Raw genomic sequence first — 22,842 nt, 5'->3', positions numbered from 1 at the left:
CAAAAATAAAAATTGTTTATTTTACAATAAAGAAAATTTACGAAAAAAAAATCACAACTCTAACAATTGAAGCCTCCCTTACTCTCCTGAACAATGCTTATCAAAAGTTATAGTAACCAAATGGTTACTTCCGGTCATGGTTATATCAAGGACCCACTTAAACAACATTCCCAGACCCTATACCAAGCAATATATTTAGTGAAGAACTTCACTAAATATAAAGAGTCACCACAAGCAATAATACAGAATTTTTAAAAACGAAAAACGGGTATATCAGGACATACAGATCATAATTTTATATCATGGTTGTATAACTACAAGACCAACTAATTCTAGATGGCTATCTAGACTGATTATAGATCTGGTGTCAATAAGGACATTTTCACAGGATGTTTTTACTCATAGAGGGTGAGATTTCTCAACCTCAGCACTGCTGATATTTTGGGTCAGTTAATTCTTAGTTATGTGTAGCTGTACTGCGTACTATAAAACGTTGAACCATATTTCTGGCCTCTATGTGCTAGATCCAAGTGGTGCTAAGCTCCCCCACAAAACTGTGACAACCAAAAATGTCTCCAGACATTAGCAAATGTCCCCTGGGTGGCAAAATTATCCCAGTTCAGAAAAAACTGATATAGGCCAAATAGGGTATATTTCACCCATAATCTGCTCAACTACTTAATAAAAATTGGCATGACTGTCTTATATTTCCTATTAAGTTTAGAATAACATCTATTAAGAGAAACATTACTCCCCTTAATCTAAGTGAAAGCATTAAGAATTAGCCTACATTCATTTATTCTATTTATCCTGTTAGCCTATTACTGGTAAGTATGCTGATGATGACATTACCAAAGGTTAGTTTCAATTGCACTTAATCTGTTGCTAGTGATGAGTCTGTTGTAATATCCTGGTGTCTCCAAAATTACAAACTGAGGTGGCTTCACAACTTCTCACAGGCAAATCTTTAAAATGTTAAAATAACTTTTTTACCTGAAATGGTTTCTGGTAGATTTCTTCCATCGCAAGTCTTCCATACTCTGTAAATAACTATTAAATCGAGTTAGTTAAAATAATGCCTCTAAAGAGATTCAAAGAAGACATGTGTAAACCTGTTCTACATCAAAGCTCCAGGTACTAGAACCTTTAAAATCATTTGAAAACCAAACATTTAATTTTCTAACACACTAGGTATATACAAAATTTCTTCCAGTTAAGAAGTCATACATCAGTTTAAACCCATATAACATTCAATCGTGTTACCAATATTACAGGCTTCCAAGTGTAAATTCACAATAAAGTGAGAATTAAATTTTCAATACTTGGCACATTTTCTTTAAGAAATATGTGCTTGCAGCTGGGCGCAGTGGCTCACGCCTGGTAATCCCAGCACTTTGGGAGGCCGAGGTGGGCGGATCACCTGAGGTTAGAAGTTCAACACCAGCCTGACCAACACAGTGAAACTTCATCTCCACTAAATATACAAAATCAGCCAGGCACGGTGGCGCACGCCTGTAATCCCAGCTACTTGGGAGGCTGCGGCAGGAGAGTCCCTTGAACTTGGGAGGGGGAGGTTGCAGTGAGCCGAGATTGTGCCATTGTACTCTAGTCTGGGCAACAAGAGCGAAACTCCAACTCAAAAAATTAAAATTAAAAAAAGAAACACGTACTTGCAAATGTTGAAGATCATCTTCTTGAATATTCTGAGACAGATTATATACCTGTTAAAACAAAATTTATTTTGTTTTTTATTAGTGTATTGTTTTGAATACCCGGCTTGTATATAACTTTACTTGTGGAAAAAAGGTTATTTTGTACCTCAGCGCAAAGGAATCACTTAACTACTATCTTGACGAGTGACATGTGAAAAGGATTTTCTCTTTTTTCCTAACAATAGTCAAGATAGAATACTAAGGAAGCAGCAGTGGTGGTAAAATATGTAAAACACATGAATATATGCATATTCATGGCCTAAAAGTGGCAGAAAAACAAGTGTGCTATCTAGTAGGTTTCTTTTACTCCTTCTCAAAGCTCTTTAATGTTATGATATGATCATCTTTTAAAGAGTGTAGGTTATTTCCACCACCATTTTTCTAAATTAGTGAATATAAGGGGCAATAGTTTACAAAGATAAATTCCTCCCTGGTACAATGAGTATACAGTGACTCAGTGGGTACCTCCACTACTACTGACTCTAGTGTGGTTCTCTTTTTACTCACACTCCTCAGTTTACTTACTCATTAGTTTTTACTTCCACTCAACATGACAATTTTACTGGCCTGTGGAAGCTAATAAAAATAACAGTAGGTGGCACTCTTGCCCTTTCCAGAATTTTTTGGAGGCAACTAGAGCTGATAAAGGAGGGTCTAAACATCCTCAGGAAAGGGGGATTTTCATCCATTAATTCTAAGACAGATCTTTAGAAAGTAATCTACACTGCCAGAGGAGAAAAGTGGCCATCAACAGATATCACCTCTGCTAAAATAACTTACATCTTAAGGAACCAGGGTGACTCCAAAGACCAAACAATCTGTTCTAAGAGCAAATAAGTGATACTCTGGCCAAACCACTTGGAGGTCAAGAATATAGTCGATTTAGGCCAGCAAACCTAAAATAATATTCTTAGCTACTAATTCCAAACAAGGATTTAAAAGTAATTGATGACTGAGGTGATGACTTTAGATTTTAATATTTTTAACATAAACTCTGACACAATGATTAACCTATGTGGGCCTCTGCTTTTAGAAAACAAGCCTGGATCCTTTCATTGTCAGGGCCAGGAAACAGAGAAAGGGATTTATTTAACTTAGATCACTAGTACTTAGCATACTGTCTTGTATATAACAGGTGCTCAGTATGTATTTGTTGAAGGAATAAATGACAAGAAGATCAAATTAACATTTATCTATCAGCCAGATATCTTACACAAGGAAAGAAAACTACCCCCTCAAAGGCAAGGAAGAAAATAATCATAATCTTAATCTTCTTGGTTATTTATACTTTACAAAGCACTTTCATATGCATTATCTCATTTAGCTCTCATTTCTGACTGCACACAACAACCACATGCAAGATAGGCAAGATGACTAAAACTCATTTTACAGACAACAAAGTGGCTGTACAGCTTTAAGTGGTTGTCTAAAACCAGGTCTCTTACTATCAAAAAGTTGAATAAACAAAGAAAAAAAGACCAAGGGATAAGTTATAAGACAGAGAACTCCCTCTAGAGCCAGCTAACCTGAGGGGCTTCTGCTTGCTTCAAGAGAATCACAGTTGTGCCATCTTGCAAGATCAGAGAAAAAAGAGACTTAGAGGGTCCCCACCAGCATCACTTAGTGGGTAATGACAAATATCCCAACCCTATAATAAACTGAAGCCAAGCTGAAGAGTATACTTCCTTTAGCTCATGTTAACAGCCAACCTTCTTTCCACTCTGATGGCCAGGTACTTCAAAGTGAGGAAGGAGGAAAATGGGAGCTTAGAGAGACGAGTCATATGTTCCAGACATTACTGGAAAGCATTAAAAAAATCCAAGACACTGTGACAGCATCACCTATGATCTACCATTGATAAGAACAATTTCTTATCTTGGGAGGATCACATACCCATTTTTAAAAAATATTTGCAAATATACTTCTTGATACACCATCACCAGCTGGGCCTAACCGCCATACTTCAATAATTCATTTTTCAGAGATGTATCAGCCACAGATGATCTCAGAAAAGAAAAAGTAAAGAAATACCAAATGACATGTGATAGTTTAATTCAGTCCAATCCATCTAAATTATACAGAAAAGAAATGGCCTAGCCTGAAGAAACTAGAACCTGATAGAACACCAAATACAATTTGAATATAAGTGAAAAAGAGAAGGGATTTTATCCCTTCCTAAATGAAGATGCTAAAAATCCTGTTTATTATTACATAAGCATTATTTGGGTTTCCTAAATTAAACATTAATTAATTATTCTGCTTTTATCTCCTTTAGTTCAAATAACTGAGTACCACTTGTCACAGATATAGAATAAAAAACTAGACTTCTAAGCTTAATTACTTGGGTTTTTTGTTTGTTTTAGCCAAAAAAAAAAAAACCAAAAATATACTCTCCATATTGCTGTGTCTGGTAGCCATCTAACTGATTTCAATTACAGATAATGTGATATCTTTTCCTTTTTAAAAAAAAAAAACAAAAAACAGTATATATTCTATAAAGAAAAAATAAGAGACTGGTTGTTGGTTTATTGCATCCTTTTTAACTATCCAAAGTACAAAATTTCACATCCTAAGCCAGAAAACCATGCATGGAAATGTAAATAACCAATAAGAAATGTAAATAGCTTTCAAGAAATGTAAATAGCTCTCTTTAATTTTAATTCCTTTTTTTCCCTTCAATCAAAAGGCATCTTGCCAGCACAAGGTGGCACATGCTGATAGTCCCAGCTACTTAAGAGGCTGAGGCAGGAGGATCACTTCAGCCCAGGAGGAAAAAGCTAGAGTATGTATGATCACACCCATGAATAGCCACTGCACTCCAACCTGGGCAACATAGTAAGAATCCATCTCAAAAAAAATTAAAACGGCATTTTCAAGAGGGGCCAAACACCAGGCGCGGTGGACCATGCCTGTAATCCCAGCACTTTGGGAGGCCAAGGTGGGCGGGTCACCTGAGGTCCGGAGTTCGAGACCAGCCTGGCCAACATGGTGAAACCTGTCTCTACTAAAAATACAAAAAATTAGCTGGGCATGGTGGCGGGAGCCTGTAGTCCCAGCTACTCGGATTAGGAGAATGAACTCGGGAGGCAGGGGTTGCAGTGAGCCGAGATCACGCCACTGTACTCCAGCCTGGGCAACAAGAGTGAAACTCTGTCTCAAAAAAGAAAAAAAAAAGGGGGGGGGGTCAAATGATTATGTGAACTGATTGCACCACTTACTCTTGTGTCTCACCTGGACAGAGCTAGTCATAGTGCTCAGAGCAAACACCGTTGCACAGTCTTTGATAGTTGACTGGCTATCAAAGGCACCCTGGGTATCCATAAGCAGCACGGCAACCTAGGAATTTGAGAATTTAAAATACTTAGTAAAACAGTGGCCAAAAATGACTATAAAAAAAATCAAATGATAAATTTGAAAATCAGTCATTAAATTAAGAAAAGTACTTATCTCTCATACATTTGACATAATAATCCATATGTTAAAGTTATCAAACATTACTAGTTCTGTGTTGTTTTGATTTTTGATACCGGAAAATAGCCCAAGAAAGAACACAGGGTAGAAAAGTATAAACAGATTTTTACTTTCGTTCCATTAGGTCTGTCAATCACAAATACTTCATTCCAAACTTGTATGCCTGTTGTTTCTCTTTCACAGCCACCTCGCCATGTAAAGCCTGTCAATGGTTCATTGTTTCCACCAATCCAACTTTGAGAATCCTGTCAAAGTTAAGGATAAATGTAAAATAAAACACAATTAAGAAATAAAAGAAACCCCAAAAATCACCTATTCTTTATTTTACAGATGGGGAAACTAAATCCAGAGAGAGAGAAAACACTGTGTAACAAACAAGTAGTTACAAAGCAGTCCTTAAATCCCATGTGGGGTTCTTTTTCTTGTAGAGATGTAGTCTCCTCCAAACTTGAATCTTCTCAAATCAGCTCACACTACTACTCTCTAGGCTTCTAAATAAGTGGGGTCATACTTACTTCCCTCCTTTTTAGAAAGATTTCCTGGCTGGGCATGACAGCTCATGTTCGTAATCCCAGCACTTTGGGAGGCTGAAGTGGGCAAATCACTTGAGGCCAGGAGTTTGAGACCAGCCTGGCCAATGTGGCGAAACCCCATCTTTACAAAAAGTACAAAACTTAGCTAGGCATGGTGGCACACTCCTGTAGTCCCAGCTACTCAGGAGGTTGAGGTACGATCACCTGAACCTGGGAGGTTGAGGCTACAGTGAGCTGAGACTGCACCACTGTACTCCAGCCTGGGTGACAGAGTAAGATCCTGCCTCAAAAAAAAAAAAAAAAAAAAAGAGAGAGAGAGAGAGAGAAAGATTTCCTAAAATGTTAAAAACCATAAAAAAAACAACTCGGCACCAATTATTTTAACATGATCTTACACAGATAAGCAAAACTAAGTTTCAGGTAGAAAGACTGTCAAAACAGCATTGCTCTCTTTAGAAACAGCTTATACTAAGAAGTTTTCACACTGCCTTCATTTCCTCTTTAAAAAATAATCAATTTTAGGCTGGGTGCAGTGGCTCATACCTATAACCCTAGCACTCTGGGAGGCCGAGGCAGGTGGATCACCTAAGTGGCTGAAGTGGGCAAATCACTTTTGAGGCCAGGAGTTTGAGACCAGCCTGGCCAACATGGTGAAACCCCATCTCTACTAGAAATACAAAAATTAGCCAGGTGTTGTGGCACACGTCTATAATCCCAGCTACTCAGGAGGCTGAGGCAAGAAAATCACTTGAACCTGTGGGCAGAGGTTGCAGTGAGCAGAGATCGCACCACTCCACTCCACCCTGGGAAAAAGAGTGAAACTGTCTCAAAAATTTTCAAAAAAAATCAATTTAAAAAGTAACCCCAAGACTTGTTTGGAACCTGATTTAAACAAACCAACTATTTAAAATGCCTTTTTTGAAACCAATAGGAAAATATGAACCCAAATTGGTTATCTCATTAGATGGTGTTAAATTAGGGTAAAGAAGATTGTTTGGTGTGCTAATGATACTGTGCTTAAGAAAAAAATATATAGTCTTTATCTATTAGATACTCAAGTATCTGTAGTGAAAGGATATGTCTGGCATTTGCTTTAAAATATTCCGGGAGGTGAGGAAAAAAGAGAACAGATAAAACAAGACCAGCAAAATGTTGACAGGTACACTGGAGTTCATTATATACAATTCTCTTTATTTTAGGGTATGTTTAAAATTTTCCACAATAAAAGTTTTTAACTAGAACCACAGGGCTAAATTTTTATTATGAAATAACATGAAAGTTAATATATAAGGTAATTTTTCTAGAAAATTAAATCTGGGACATAATAAACGAGTATCTTTGACAGACGTCAAGATCCCTATACTTCAGTATACTTAAAGTCCACATAACCTTTACTCAATGTACCCCACAGGAAAAATTCCTTTGTTTCAGAAATACTTCTAATAAGCCTGGATATCTAGTCTAAAACAAATTACAAAGCCTGAATTAGGAGTGGAGAGACGTTTAAGACAGGACCAATGAGGGATGAAGCAATTTATTAAAAGCAGACACACAGTGGCAAAAACAAAAACAAAATAGTGTCAGCCAGGCATGGTGGCTTACGCCTGTAATCCCAGCACTTTGAAAGGCTGAGGCGGGTGGATCACTTGAGGCTAGGAGTTCAAGACCAGCCTGGCCAACATGGTGAAACCCCATCTCTACTAAAAAGACATTAAAAAAAAAAAAATTAGCCAGGCGTGAAAGCACATGCCTGTAATCCCAGCTACTTGGGAAGCTGAGGGAGGAGAATCGCTCGAACCCAGGTTTCACATGGGTTGTGGGAAGTGGAGATTGCAGTGAGCTGAGATTGCACCGCTGAGCTCTAGCCTGGGCAACAGAGAGAGACTCTGTCTCAAACAAAACAAAACAGAACAAAAAGTATCATCCAGACCATCACCTAACATAGCTTTAAACTTCAAACCATCTTTAATTATTAATTATTATTATTATTCCACAAAACTCCCATCCCCAGTAGACCCACCAATTCTATCAATTACAAACTTCTCTTGGATTCATTTCTTTTTCTTCAGTTTTCAATACCTTCAACTTAAAGACCTCATCTATGTTGGTCAGAAGGCTGCCACCTGAGACAATTCCATTCACAGTATATATGATGGACTTGTGTTTCAGGAGGCACCCTTCACAGGACTCAGAAGATTATTTTGACACTCCCCAGACAAGCAAAATTGGTGATCCTGCCCCTTGACTGCATATTTGGATACTTCATATTGGTCCCTATGCAACTCCTGCTCTATCCTCTAATCCATTTTTCCATAGTCATTGAATGTTCACAAGAAATGTAATCGTGCCACTGTCCTGCTGAAAAGTCATCTGTGGCTCCCCACTACCAATAAGACCATCTGGAGATCTGCTGCATTAAGAATCCTTTTTTCTTTTTCTTTTTTTGAGACAGGGTCTCACTCTGTCACCCAGGCTAGAGTGCAGTGGCCCAATCAGCACTCACTGAAGCCTCATCCTCCTGGGCTCAAGTGATCTTCCCACCTCAGCCTCCCAAGTAGCTGGGACTGCAGGTGCACACCACCACACCTGGCTGATTTTTGTATTTTTTGTAGAGACGGGATTTCGCCATGTTGCCCAGGCTGATAACAATCCATCTCTAATTTACTCTTCTTGTCTGTGCTCCTGATATTCCCCACAGATCTCAACACACATCTTCCTGATTCTACCATACCAAAAGTTACCATTCCCCAAACGCATATGTTGTTTAGCTTAGGTATACCTCTGTTCCAGCTATTGTCTGCCTAGACTCAGCCAGCAGTCAAGAAACTTCAACTTTTCTGTACTGTTAAAGCATATTATTGATACTGCATGGTTGTTACCTTTATATAGTTTTGCAGTTCTTATGTGAGTCTCTTGAGAGCAAAGGCTGTAAAGAATCATCTTTGTTCACCAAACTGCTCCTATCAAAGTGCCTTGCACTGTTGTAAGTTCTCACACGGAGAATCTCATTCCCCCACAATGTCAAAAAAAAACCTGGTACTTAATGAATTTATGATTTGTAAAAGTTACAGCCTACACAAATAACTCCTCTAAGAGAACTCTGGTTTTACTCTACATTTTACTTATTTCTATCTCCTCTACAAGAAGGTAAGTTTCACTAAAGTTGTGTTTCATTCTCAGCACAAGTTTCATTCTCAGCACAAGTATTCCCAGCACAGAGAATAGTGTGCCTGGCTCACAGTAGGTATTCTAAGTATTTCTTAAATAAACAAAAAAGTTTACTTATAAGTTTCGATGTACTCCCTTTTGAGCATGGGTAATAAATCCAGAAGAAATATGATCTTTGTTATTATTCCTAGAAACAAAACAATTACATAAAGAAGACAGTAAAAATAAATTTTTAAAAGTATAGATGACTGAAATAATAGGCTTATATGTTTGCTAGCTGCCTCTTCCAAAGAAACTTTAAAAAGAATTGGTGTCTCATAAAAATCTACTATGTATCATCTCTTCCTAAGTTACCTTGGAATAGAAATGTTTAAAAAAAAAATACTAAACTGATTAGTCAGCAAAAGGATGAAAGAAGCTAAGTGTGGTGGCTACACTTGTAATCCCAGCACTTTGGGAGGCCAAGGCAGGAGGATCACTTGAGCCCAAAAGTTCAAAGCTGCAGTGAGCTATGATGACACCACCACACTCCAGCCTGGATGACAGAGTGAGACCTCGTCTCTATTTAACAACAACAACAACAAAGATGAAAAAATAAATCAGAGAACTAATCAGACTCTTCAAAACTTGTAAAAGTCTATAATTTCTCTAACATAGTGAATACTGACAGCTTTCATAAAATACAGTCATTCATTCATTCATTAAATATTTATGGAACATCTACCACGTGCCAGCCATTTTTCTAGGGATACAGCAGTGAACAAGAATAAACATTCCTGCCCTCAAAGAGAATTTTAGTGGGAGCTAGAGGCAGCTTTGCTGATAACAGACCCTATTTGCTGTGATAATTTACTAAAAGCAAACCTAAAAACTTGAAAACACTAATCTGATACTATTTACTACTATGGAGACAAAAGCCTCAAAACTCAGAAATACGAAAAACAAACAAACAAACGCGTAGTTACAGAATAAATCTCAACTGCCAAAGGCAATCTAAAATCACCAAAAGTTTTTTTTTTTTTTTGAGATGGGGTCTCACTTGCTATGTTGCCCAGGCTGGTCTTGAACTCTTGAGATCAAGCAATCCTCCCACCTCAGCCTCTCAAAGTGCTGGGATTACAAGCAAGAGCCACCATGCCCAGCCTAAAGTTTAAGTATAATCAAATAGTGAATAAATACAGCCCTTGCCAAAAAGACGTCCTACATAATATAATTATCAGCAATAAAGAAAACTTACCTATTCTAAACAGTAAGAAACAAATTCATATTTTGTCAAAGGAAAGGTACAGTCCCTAGCAACAAAGTGAAACAACTATGTAAACATTTATTTATTTAGTTAGAAAGAAAAAGAGACAGACAGACAGACAGGGTCTTGCTCTATCGCCCAAGCTGGAGAGCAGTGGCACAATCATAGCTCGCTGTCCTCAACCTCTTGGGCTCTAGTGATCAAACAAAGTGTTGGTTCTCCTGCCAGGCCTACATGTATCAGAGCACACCCGCTCCTGACTGCTGGCAAGCTGACTCCCTTTCACAATGGATAGGCTGGAAAAATAAAGGTTCATACAGAAGCCATAAATCATCACAACTAGGAGCAAAAGGAATAAAAACGATGAAATTAAGATCCAAGTAGCACTACAATAATAAGCGAGACCCTCCCTAGTTGCATGGCATTCCCCACACCACCACAAATGAAAATCTTCATCTGTATAAAACTAGTACCTATTCAGGAGACAGGGTATGAACACTCAGCCTCCAAACTGATGGACAGAATAAATACTGTACACATTCTAACCACCAACTGTATTTACTATTTTCATTTGAATATGTGAGAACACTCTGCAAGTCCTGGAACAAATTATAAAACACTTGACTTTAAAATAGTTAAAAACTGTCTAACATCTTATCCAATCCCATCCTCATCCCATACCCAACTCTTCCCATCTGAGGCTGGACAAATCAATGAAATTATGACTGAACCAAGTCATGAGCCCAGGAAAAGGACAACTCTAACAACTCAGGTACACGCTGAAGAGGAATTTAATATATTTTGATAGAAAGTTCTGTTTAAAAGGTTGTCTTTGACCTTGAAGACAGAATGCTAAATGAAATAGGCCACACACAAAAGGACAAATATTCTATGATTCCACTCATATGAGGTGCTTAGTCATATTCACAGGGACAGAAAGTAGAATGGTGGATGCCAGAGGATGGGGGAGAGAAATGGGGAGTGAGTTAGTGTTTAACGGGCACAGAGCTTCAGTTGGGGAATGAAGAAGTTCTGGAGATCGATGGTGGCAATGGCTGCACAACAATGTGAACAGACTTAGTACCACTGAAGTTGTACACTTACAAATGGTTAAAGAGGTAAATTTTACATTATGCCTATCTTACCACAATTAAAACAAAAAAGGTGCCCTTGAAGGCTAACAAAACGGAAGGAGCAGACACCTCTGGTAATTAAACTGAGATTTGACTTTAGAGTCTTCCGTTGGACTTCCAGTTTCAACTTTCTCTTGTAAAAATTTAGAAGTCATCAGACCCATCTTTACAACAAGAAAAAACCTTAGCGAACTGAAAAATCAATAACTCTCCTTTCTCAGATCAAAGAACTGAGATCACAAGTCAAACCACTCCTACAAAATCATGACAGACAAACTAACACAAAGGATCATGAGCTGAGGTCAGCTTACCAGCAACTGCTGCAGCCAACTGGTAGGAACACTTAAATGACAATTTGAATGAATTGTCAGAAGCTGAGAGTGAACTAGTTTAAGCATTAAAAACCCTAGAGTCTTAGCAAACCCCACACTTTCCTGAATATTATCTCAAAGAACTCCATAAAGTTCTCAAAGTAATAACGGAAGAAAGTTTCCCTCATGACTGACAAGGGAGGGGAAGTAACCCTGGGAAAGTAACCACTATCTGTCTGTCTGTCTGTCTGTCTGCCTATCTATCTATCTAATCTACACACACACACACACACACACACACACACACACACACAGCAGTCCCCACAACAAAAGCTTGCCCTCCTGAGAAAACTACCTTACCAGAGCTTTATCTGACCCTAGGGAGGAGCAATCAGCCAACTCCAGCCCCATCTAGGGTTCCTGTCTAGTTTTTTTTTTTTAAAAAGGGTCATAGACCAGGACTCAGGCCCACTAAAAAACTAAGGAGCCAGGTGCAGTGGTGTGTCTGTAGTCTCAGCTATTCAGGAGACTAAGCTCAGAAGTTCGAGACCAGCCTGGGCAACATAAGGAGACTCTGTCTCAAAAAGAATAAAAATAAAACTAAGATTTAACCATAAGGTGACATATGATGCTTCTGCTCTCCTACACTTTACCACCTCATCAACAATGCTCCAATATAATGACAGTGGATTACAAATAAAAAAGTTGCAAGACACAGAGTTCAGTAAATTCAATAAAATTTCTTGGGAAATCCCCAAGACAATGTGAGAGCAGGGAGAAACTGCTAGGATCTGCAGCTACAAAACACATTAAACACAGCCCATCTCCTAACTAGATTAACATATAATCTCATAATAAAAGGCTAAATCTTCAGTCTTTATTACCTGATACTTCATGTCTGGCTTTCAGCAAAAAATTACAAGCCATGTCAAAAGGCAAGAAAAAATAGACTGAAAAGACAAGGCAAACATCAGAACCAGACTTGGATATATTTCAGAATTATAAAATAGGAAACTGATCAGGAAGAAGATAGGTGTTTAAAAGGTGTCTTTGACCTTGAAGACACTATGCTAAATGAAATAGGCCACACACAAAAAGACAAATACTCTATGATTCCACTCATATGAGATGCTTAGTCAAATTCACAGGGACAGAAAGTAGAATGGTGGATGCCAAGGGATGGGGGAGCGAAATGGGGAGTTAGTGTTTAACGGGCACAGAGCTTCAGTTGGGGAATGAAGTTCTGGAGATGGATGGTGGCAATGGCTGCACAACAACGTGAACAGACTTAGTTAGACAGAAAGTTATTTATGTCGCCAATACCAAGCAGGATAAATACCAAAAAATCTCTACTATGTATGTCACGGGCCTAGCTGCAAAGTAACACAAAGAGAAAAATCTTGAAAGAAGTCAGGAACAAAACACTTTACCTATAGAGGAACAAACATAAGAATTACACTGAACTTCCCATTACAAATCATGCAAGCAGCTGGGTACGGTGGCTCCTGCCTATAATTCCAGCACTTTGGGAGGCCGAGGCAGGCAGATCACTTGAGGTCTGGAGTTCGAGACCACCCTGGTCAATATGACAAAACCCCCATCTCTACTAAAAATACAAAAATTAGCCGGGCGTGGTGGCCCGCACCTGTAGTCCCAGCTACTTGGGAGGCTGAGGCAGGAGAATTACTTGCGCCCGGAAGGCAGAGCTTGTAGTGAGCCAAGATCACGCCACTGCACTCCAGACTGGGTGACAGAGTGAGGTTCCATCTCAAAAAACAAAACAAAACAAAAATCATGCAAGCAGGAAGGAAATAGGGTAAAATGTTTATAGAGCTGGGTGAAAAAAAAAATTCCTCCAAACTAAAATTCTGTATCCAGTAAAGTTATCCTACAAAAGAAGTAAAGACTTTCTTAGCCAAAAACTGAGGAAGGTTGTCGCCAATACATCAGCAAAAAGGAAAATGATATAGGTGAGAAACTCAAATCTACATAAAGAGAGAAAGAATGTCAGAGAAGGACAAAAAGGTAAAACAAAATCTTTTAGATGGTTATAGTATATAGATCAGGAAAACAAATGACAGCAATGTATAAAAGACAGGAGGGAGGAACTGGGACTACGCTAAGGTAACTGCACTATCCATGAAGCAGTATAATATGTGAAAGTGCACTTAGCTTAGTTGTAAATGTATATTGCAAACTCCAGGCAGCCACCAAAAAAACACATTTAACAGATACATTAAGAGAGTACAGAAAATGCAATCAAGTTAAATGTTCAACTAAAATTAGAGAAGGCAGAAAAAAGGGGAAGATAAGAAAAAAAAAGTACACACACACAAAAAAAACACCAGAAACAATTATACGCATGGCAGCTATGAATCCAATTATATCAACAATCACTTTACATGTGAATGACTTAAATATACCAAGTAAAAGAAATTGTCAGCTGGGCACAGTGGCTCATGTCTCTAATCCCAGCACTTTGGAAGACTGAGGCAGGTGGATCACCTGAGGTCAGGAGTTCGAGATCAGTCTAGTCAACATGGGGAAACCTTGTCTCTACTAAAAATACAAAACTTAGCCGGGCATGGTGGCAGGTGCCTGTAATCCCAGCTATTCAGGAGGCTACGGCAAAATCATTTGAACCAGGGAGGCGGAGGTTGCAGTGAGCCGAGATTGCACCACTGCACTCCAGCCTGGGTGACAGAGTAAGAGCCTGTCTCAAAAAAAGAAATTGTCACAAAAATAGAGCCAACTACATGCTATCTATTTGAAAAACCCCACTTTACAAAGACACGGGTTAAAAGTAAAGGTATGGGAAAGACATACCATGCCAACACTAATCAAAAGAAAGCTAGAATAGCTCTGTTAATTACAGACAAAGCAGTTTTCAAACTAAGAGAAAAACGACTTCTGAACAAAGGTTAGAGTTGCATTACACCAAAATACGTAAAGCAAAAATTGAACTCCAAAGAGTAATAGACAAATCCACTATTAAACTGGGAGACCTCACACCTCTTTATAGGTAGCTGACATACCCAGCAAGTAGAAAAACAGTAACACAGTTGAGCTGAACAGAATCAGCAATCAAATGGATCTAACTGACATTACAGAACACTTCATTCAACAACAGCACAATACATACTCTTCTCAAACTCACAAAGAACATTCACCAAGGTAGACGATATCCTGAGCCTTAAAATACACCTTTAAAAATTTAAAGGGATAGATAATACAAAGTATGCTCTCATACCACAATAGAATTGAACTATTAATAGAAATCAATAGCAGAAACACAGCTGGAAAACTCCCCAAATAGTTGGAGTTTAAAACAACTCACCTCAAAATAACACAGGAATCAAGGAAATCTCAATAGAAATTTTAAAATACATTGAACTAAATGAAAATGAAAATAAAACCTATTAAAATTTCCGTGATTAGAGGAGATTTGTAGCATTAGATGCATACAGTAGGAAAGAAAAAACAGTGATTAGAGGAGAATTTATAGCATTAGAGGCATAGAGGAGGAAAGGAAAAAAGTTCTAAAACCAATACTCTTAAGCTGCCACCTCACGTAACTGGAAAAGAAGACCAATATAAACCTAAAGTAAGATGAATAAAATCAGAGCAAGAACCAATGAAACTGAAACAAGAAAACAGAAAATCACAACAGAAAAAACAAATCAATGAAACAAAAAACTGGTCCTTCAAAAAGATCAATATAATTGATTGAAGAGAGAGAGGGGCAGAAAAAAAGAGAAGACAAACTAATATCAGAAATCAAAGAATCATCATCATCACTAATTCCATTAACATTAAAAAAAAAAAGAATACTAAGAACTCTATGCCCACAGATTTAGTAACTTAGTTGAAATGGAGCAATTCTTGGAAAGAAACAAACTACCAAACTCACACAAGGAGAACTAGATCATCTATTTAAAAAAAAAAAAAAAAAAAAAAGGCCAGGTGCAGTGGCTCACACCTGTAATCCCAGCACTTTGGGAGGCTGAGGGGGCAGATCACCTGAGGTCAGGAGTTCAAGACCAGCCTGGCCAACATGGTGAAACCCCCATCTCAACTAAAACTACAAAAATTAGCCAGGCATGGTGGTGGCAGCCTGTAATCCCAGCTATTCAGGAGGCTGAAGCAAGAGAATCGCTGGAACTCAAGAGGCAGAAGCTACAGTGAGCTGAGATTGCACCACTGCACTCCAGCCTGGGTGATAGGCAAGACTCCATCTCAAATAAAATAAAATAAAATAAAATAAAATAAAATAAAATAAGAAGACCAATAAATAACCTTTCAAAAGAAGGATTTACAAAGCCCAAGTGACTTCACTGGAAAACTCTACCAAGCATTTAAGGAAGAAATGGTACCAGTTCTCTACAAATTCTTTCAGAAAATAAGCAGAGGGAATACTTCCTAATTAATTCAAAGTATTACCCTAATACCAAAACCAGACAAAGATACTACAAATAAGGGAAAACTGCAGACCAGTACATACCATGAACATAGATGTGAAAATCCCTGACAAAATATTAGCAAATCAAATCTACAATGTATAAAAAGAATTACACACCATGATCAAGTGGGATTTATTCCAGGAATGCAAGGCTGGCTCAACAACTCAAAGTCAATAAATGTAATCCACCATAACAATAGTCTAAAAAAAAAAATCAGCTGGGAATGGTGGCTCACGCCTGTAATCTCAACACTTTGGGAGGCCAAGGCGGCCAGAATATCTGAGGTCAGGAGTTCGAGACCCGGCTGGCCAACATGGCAACACCCCATCTCTACCACAAATACAAAAATTAGCCAGCCATGGTGGCGCACACCTGTAATCCCAGCTACTGTGGAGGCTGAGGCAGGAGAATTGCTTAAACCCGGGAGGCAGAGGCTGCAGTGAGCCGAGATCGTGTCACTGCACTCTAGCTTAAGCGACAGAACAAGACTGTCTCAAAAAAGAAAAGAAAGAAAAGAAAAACACATAATATCAATAAACACAGGAAAACTATTTGACAAAATCTAACACTCATTCAGGACTTAAAAAAAAAAAAAAAAAAAAAAAAACAAACTCCCAGCACACTAGGAATAAAGAGAAACTTCAATTAAAAAAAAAAAAAAAATCTACAAAAAATCCTACAGCTAACATAGTAGTAAGAAACTAGATGCTTTCCAGAAACTAGGTTAGAAAACAGACAAGGATATTCACTATTTATCACTTGTACTCAATACTACCGGAGGTTCTAGCTGGGACCATTAGCCAAGACACAGAAATAAAAGTTTCCCAGATTAGAAAGAAAGAAGTAAAACAAGCACCATTTGCAGATGACATGATCTTGTATATAGAAAACTCTAAGGAATTCGCTAAAAAAGTTATTGAAACTAATAAACAAATTCAGGATTTGTTTCAAGGATACAAGATCAATATGCAAGTCAAGTAAATATGAACTATGAACTTGCATGAACAATTCAAAAGTGAAATTAAGAAAGCAATTCCATTCATAGTAACATCCACAAAAGGAATAAATTGAAGTGCAAAACTTATACTCAAAAACTCTAAAAAACATTTTTGAAATTAAAAGATAACATCCCATATTTATGGACTGTTAGACTTAATATTGTTAACACAGTAATATTTCCCAAATTGATCTTTCAGATTCAACCAATTGCCAATAGAATCCCAGCTAACTTCCTGTAGAAACTGAGAAGCTAACTCTAAAATTCATATGGGATTGCAAAGAACCCCAAATAGCCAAACAATCTTGAAAAAGAACAAAATGGGACTCACTTCCTCATTTCAAAATTTACTACAAAGCAACAGTAAAGAAGATAGTGTGGTACCGGTATAAGAACAAGACATGGCCTGGCGTGGTGGCTCACACCTGTAATCCTAGCACTTTGGGAGGCCGAGGCAGGCAGACTGCCTGAGCGCATGAGTTCAAGACAAGCCTGGGCAACACGGTGAAACCACGTCTCTACTAACATACAAAAAAACTGGCCAGGTGCGGTAGCTCACACCTGTAATCCCAGCACTTTGGGAGGCCAAGGCAGGCCTATCACGAGGTCAAGAGATAGAGACCATCATGGCCAACATGATGAAACTCCATCTCTACTAAAAATACAAAAAGTAGTTGGGCATGGTAGTGCGTGCCTGCAGTCCCAGCTACTCAGAAGGCTGAGGCAGGAGAATCGCTTGAACCCGGGAGGCGGAGGTTGCAGTGAGCTGAGCTGGAGCCACTGCACTCCAACCTGGCAACAGAGAGAGACTCTGTCTCAAAAAAAAATTAGCTGGGTGTGGCGGCGCATGCCTATAGTCCCAGCTACTTGGAAGGCTGAGGCAGGAGAACCGTTTGAACCCAGGAGACGGAGGTTGTTGCAGTGAGCCAAGATCGCACCACTGCACTTCAGCCTGGGCAACACAGCAAGACTCCATAAAAAAGAACACATATATAGATCATGGAATAGAACTGAGAGTCAAGAAATAAATTCATGTCTATAATCAACTGGTTTTCAACAAGGTACCAAGAGCATTCAATAAAGTGTTAAACAGTCTTTCCAAAAATGGTGCTGGGACAAATAACCAAAAAATGAAGGAAGAACCATCTTTCATATTATTATAACATATACACATATATTTTACATAATTAACATACTATATATTAATATGATTTATAGCATTACTTATATAGTCATAAAGTTGCAAACAAACCAAATGTCCAATAACTGACGAATGGATAAATAAAATGTAGTATATCCATACGAGAGAATATTATTCAGCCATAAAAAGAAGTACTGATACATAATATAATATGGATGAACCCTGAAAATATTATGTTAAGTGAAGCCAGTCACAAAAGACCACATTTTTTAAGATTCCACTTACATGTATGTCCAGGATAGACAAATCCATAGAGATACAAAATAGATTAGTGGTTCCTTCAGGTTGAGGGTTTGGAGAAAGGATCTGGGGTAACAGCTAAAGGGCTGTTACCGGGATTCATTTTGAGATAATGGAAACTTTGTTTCTTTTTGAGGCTGCATCTTGCTCTCTCTCCCAGGCTGGAGTACAGTAGCACAATCAGGGCTCACTATAACCTCAACCTCCTGGGCTCAAGCCATCCTCCTGCCTTAGCCTCCTGAGTGGCTGGAACTACAGATATACACCACCACACTCGGCTAATTTTTTAATTTTTTGTAGAGATGGAGTCTCCCTATGTTGCTCAGACTGGTCTCAAACTCTGGGCTCAAGCAATCCTCCCACCTCAGCCTCCCAGAGTGCTGGGATTACAGACATGAGCCACCATGCTCCGCCAATGGAAACATTTTAAAATTGTGGTAATAGTTGCACAACTCTGTGAACATACTAAAAACCACTGAACTGCACACTTTAAGTGAATGACTTATACGGTAAGTGAATTATATCTCAATAACACTGTTAAAAGGAAAAACAAAAAAATCAAATACCCTTAGTGTACAAGTTCAACAAAGACTCCTAGTCACATGAAACCCACTTGTATAACACTACCAGAGTCTAGGGGAGAACAAATGGCCCACTGAAGTTTCTGTTAACCGTCCATGTATTAGTGCAATGTGACATAAATCTTACGGCTTGAACTTGCTTCTTGATGAAAGAATTATGGTATACATTCTCCAATCCATAAAAAATGTATCCTATTAAAGGAAAGAAATTCTGAAGCCAGGCTCAATGGTGCATGTCTTATAGTCCCAGCTACTTGCGAGGCTGAGGCAGGAGGACTGCTTCAGACCAGGAGTTCAAGGACAGCCTGGGCAATAGAGTGAGACCCAGTCTCACAAGAAAAAGAAAAAGAAATTCTGAACTAAAATTTATAAGCTGGGCCATGCACAGTGCCTCACACCTACAATTCGAGCACTTTGGGGAAGCCAAAATAGGAGGACTGCTTGAGCCCAGGAGTTCAAGACCAAGCTGGGCTAAAGAGTAAGGTCCTTCAGGGTTGACCACCTGAGCCCAGGAGTTCAAGGCTCAAGTGAGCTGTGATTATGCCACTGCACTCCAGCCTGGGCAACAGACTGAGACCATATCTTTAAACAAATAATAATTTTTTTAAAAATTTACAAGCTGAAAAGCAAAACTGTCCTGGCAGAGTGAGGGAAGGAGGTAGGGAGTTAATTACCTTTAAAAAAAAGTCTCAGCCAGGCATGGTGGCTCACACCTGTAATCCCAGCACTTTGGGAGGCAGAGGTGGGCGGATTATGAGGTCAGGAGATTGAGACCATCCTGGCTAACACAGTGAAACCCCGTCTCTATTAAAAATACAAAAAATTAGCCGGGCGTGGTGGCAGATGCCTGTAGTCCCAGCTACTTGGGAGGCTGAGGCAGGAGAATGGCGTGAACCTGGGAGGCGGAGCTTGCAGTGAGCCAAGACTGCACCACTGCACTCCAACCTGGGTGACACAGCGAGACTCCAACTCAAAAAAAAAAAAAAAAAAAAAAAAAAAGTCTCCTCCAAAAACAGTTAATATTAACATAAAAGGAACTTACATTATACAAGATGGCTTAACTCCCTAAATGTTCTAAAGCTGGTGTTTGAGTAGTCAGTGTTTATGTGTAACGGGTTGTTGCTTGAAGTATTTTTCAATAAACAGCCTAAATAAAACAAATTACTTTAGAAACAGTTAATGTAACCTACTGGAACAAAGACTTTGGAATGAAAAAAGATCTATAATTTATGTTCTCTCAAATCCAAAATGGAAATATGTGATGACAGGAGGGCCATAATATTTATGATACTGCAAAAGAGGCAGTACATACATTTGGGGCTAAAAGCTGCAAAGGACAGAGTATTTTCAGGCAACAGGTTCAGGAATGTAACCAAGAAAGTCTCTCCTAAAACACTGCAATAAAGACTTCAAACAATATTGTAAACATTTTCTTCCATCTCGTTTATTTCTGATTCCTCTACCTGTGGCAACATTTGATGAAGTTTTTCTAACTGAAATCTAATCCAATTTAAAACCTGCATATGGAAGAATTAAAAATTAGTTTTGATTCCAAAATCCAAGTCTTAGCACCAGGGACCCCAATATGCTAAGGGGAAAATAGTCCACATAACCTCTGTATCCAATCCCCTTATCTTTTTTTTTTTCTTTTTTTTCTTTTGAGAAAGAGTCTCACTCTGTCACCCAGGCTGGAATGTAGTGGCACGGTCTCAGCTCACTGCAACCTCTGCCTTTGAGGTTCAAGAGATTCTCCTGCCTCAGCCTCCTGAATAGCTGAGATTACAGGTGCCCACCACCACTCCCAGCTAATTTTTTTGTTTTTGGTAGAGATGGTGTTTCACCATGTTGGCCAGGCTGGTCTTGAACTCCTGGCCTCAAGCAGTTGACTTGCTTCAGCCTCCCAAAGTGCTGAGATTGCAGGCATGAGCCACCAAGCCCAGCCCAATCCCCTTATCTTATTTTCAGGTAATAATAATAATAATAATAATAATAATAATAATAAGCCCACAATTTTTATTTCCTTATTGACTCTTAAAATTCTGGTCAAAGTTTGCCTGCTTCTCACATTGGCAAAAATAATACAAAATTCAAATTTTCAACATTTTGTTACATAAGTTCTATAGTTTCACTTATAATAAATATTCAAAAGTGAATTCAGTTAAAGTAATAATTAAATGAATAAGCTAAACTACATTAAATCTGGCAGTTTTATGAGCAAATGAACTTGTATACAGATGTATATAGGTAATTTTAAATCAACAAAATACACATCAGAATAGTGAACATTAAAAAGATTGACAATACTGTTTACAAGATATACAGCAACTGTAAGTCTCTCACAATGCTGGTGGAAGTGTAAAATTAGTGAAACCACTTTGGAAAAAACTTTGGCAATCCCTACTAAAATTAAATGGGTATTTTCCCATGACCCAGCAATTCTACTCCTGGGTATAAACCCAACAGAATTTACTGCTTACATCACCAAGACTTGTACAAGAATGTTCATTAGCAGTTTTATTCATAACAGACAAAAACTAAAAACCCGTAGTTCTCTAAGTAGAAAGGGTAAATTACGATATATTCATCCAATGAAATATCACTCAGCAATAAAAATAACATACAACATATTTTTGACACACGTAACAAGGTGCATACACCAGTCTTAATGCTTAGTGAAAGAAACCAGACACAGGAGTACATACTCTATAATCACATTTATGTGAAGTAGGCAAAACTAATCTACATTAATACAAGTCAGAACAAAAGTGGCCCTTGAGAGCTGGAAATAGCAGTAACTGGGAAGGGGAATTAGAGAGCCTCCTAGAATACAGGAAATGCTCTCTCCTGATCTGAGAGACAGTGGTTACAATAGCATATGTATATGAAAATTAACTGGCTATATTAAAGTTTATACACTTTATGTATATAAGTTACACCCAATAAAAAATAAATAATAGGCCGGGCACAGTGGCTCATGCCTGTAATCCGTAATCCCAGCACTTTGGGAGGCCGAGGCGGACGGATCACGAGGTCAGGAGATCGAGACCATCCTGGCTAACACGGTGAAACCCTGTCTCTACTAAAAACACAAAAAAACTAGCAGGGCGTGGTGGCGGGTGCCTGCAGTCCCAGCTACCTGGGAGGCTGAAGCAGGAGAATGGCGTGAACCTGGGAGGCGGAGCTTGCAGTGAGCGGAGATCGCGCCACTGCACTCCAGCCTGGGCGACAGAGCAAGACTCCGTCTCTAAATAAATAAATAAATAAATAAATAAATAACCCAAGGAAGAAGCATTTTAAAATATTGTTCCTTCTCCAAATACATTTCATTCTTGAGAAAGAACATAAAACAAAGCTTTTCTTCACGTTTTGCACATGTCTCATGAAATCTCAGACACTGTTATCCTTAAAGAAGAAAGTAAAATCAAGTTCAACATCTCATAGGGCTCATTCTGAGCTACTTGTGCTTGTGGCCAGTTATATGTAGCAGTGCATATTGATTCTTAAAGATATTTTTCTACTCCTGGTCTCTGGCAACAGTTTGGGGAGCAGCTCTTTAAATAGCAAAGAATAAAAACATAAAAGACAGTTTTTTTAAAGTGCCATTAGCAAATATGCTGTGGATGGAGTTAAAACTCTTGTGTAGCAAATAGAGCAAGGACCCTTTATTTACTAAGCTTAGATACCAGTGGATAGCAAGAAATTTACATTTGCACTCACACATATCCTCCCATCAGTCTAGTTCAACTCTGAAGTAAATAAAAGTAAATATTTACAAAAGAATAATTTAGT

The 22,842-nt window shown here is 38.4% G+C and overlaps 3 protein-coding genes across 4 annotated transcripts in view; 2 read left to right on the top strand and 1 right to left on the bottom strand.

Annotated features, from left to right (window-relative positions):
- The window catches only part of MORN2 (MORN repeat containing 2), a 1,051,609-nt gene that overhangs the window by 466,490 nt on the left and 562,277 nt on the right, over nt 1-22,842 (top strand). The window lies entirely within an intron of this gene.
- The window catches only part of ATL2 (atlastin GTPase 2), a 79,550-nt gene that overhangs the window by 17,567 nt on the left and 39,141 nt on the right, over nt 1-22,842 (bottom strand). The window contains exons 3-6 of one of the 2 annotated variants that reach the window (XM_050753380.1): nt 5,294-5,428; nt 4,944-5,048; nt 1,671-1,721; nt 994-1,050 (exon numbers count right to left, since the gene is read on the bottom strand). In XM_050753380.1, coding sequence (XP_050609337.1) covers nt 994-1,050; nt 1,671-1,721; nt 4,944-5,048; nt 5,294-5,428 — 348 coding nt within the window. Of the gene's footprint in view, nt 1-993; nt 1,051-1,670; nt 1,722-4,943; nt 5,049-5,293; nt 6,008-22,842 lie in introns of those variants that run through there. The other variant, XM_050753379.1, reaches the window with a different exon arrangement.
- GEMIN6 (gem nuclear organelle associated protein 6) overlaps nt 12,757-22,842 on the top strand; it is a 470,738-nt gene continuing 460,652 nt past the window's right edge. The window contains exon 1 of the mRNA XM_050753406.1: nt 12,757-12,762. The gene's annotated coding sequence lies outside the window, so the exon portion shown is untranslated. The remainder of the gene's footprint in view (nt 12,763-22,842) is intronic.

Source organism: Macaca thibetana, chromosome 13 (assembly GCF_024542745.1).
Source record: "Macaca thibetana thibetana isolate TM-01 chromosome 13, ASM2454274v1, whole genome shotgun sequence".
In the NCBI taxonomy this organism is placed as follows: domain Eukaryota; kingdom Metazoa; phylum Chordata; class Mammalia; order Primates; family Cercopithecidae; genus Macaca; species Macaca thibetana.
Note: the sequence above shows the minus strand (reverse complement) of the source record. Positions and strands in the feature narration are given on the sequence as shown.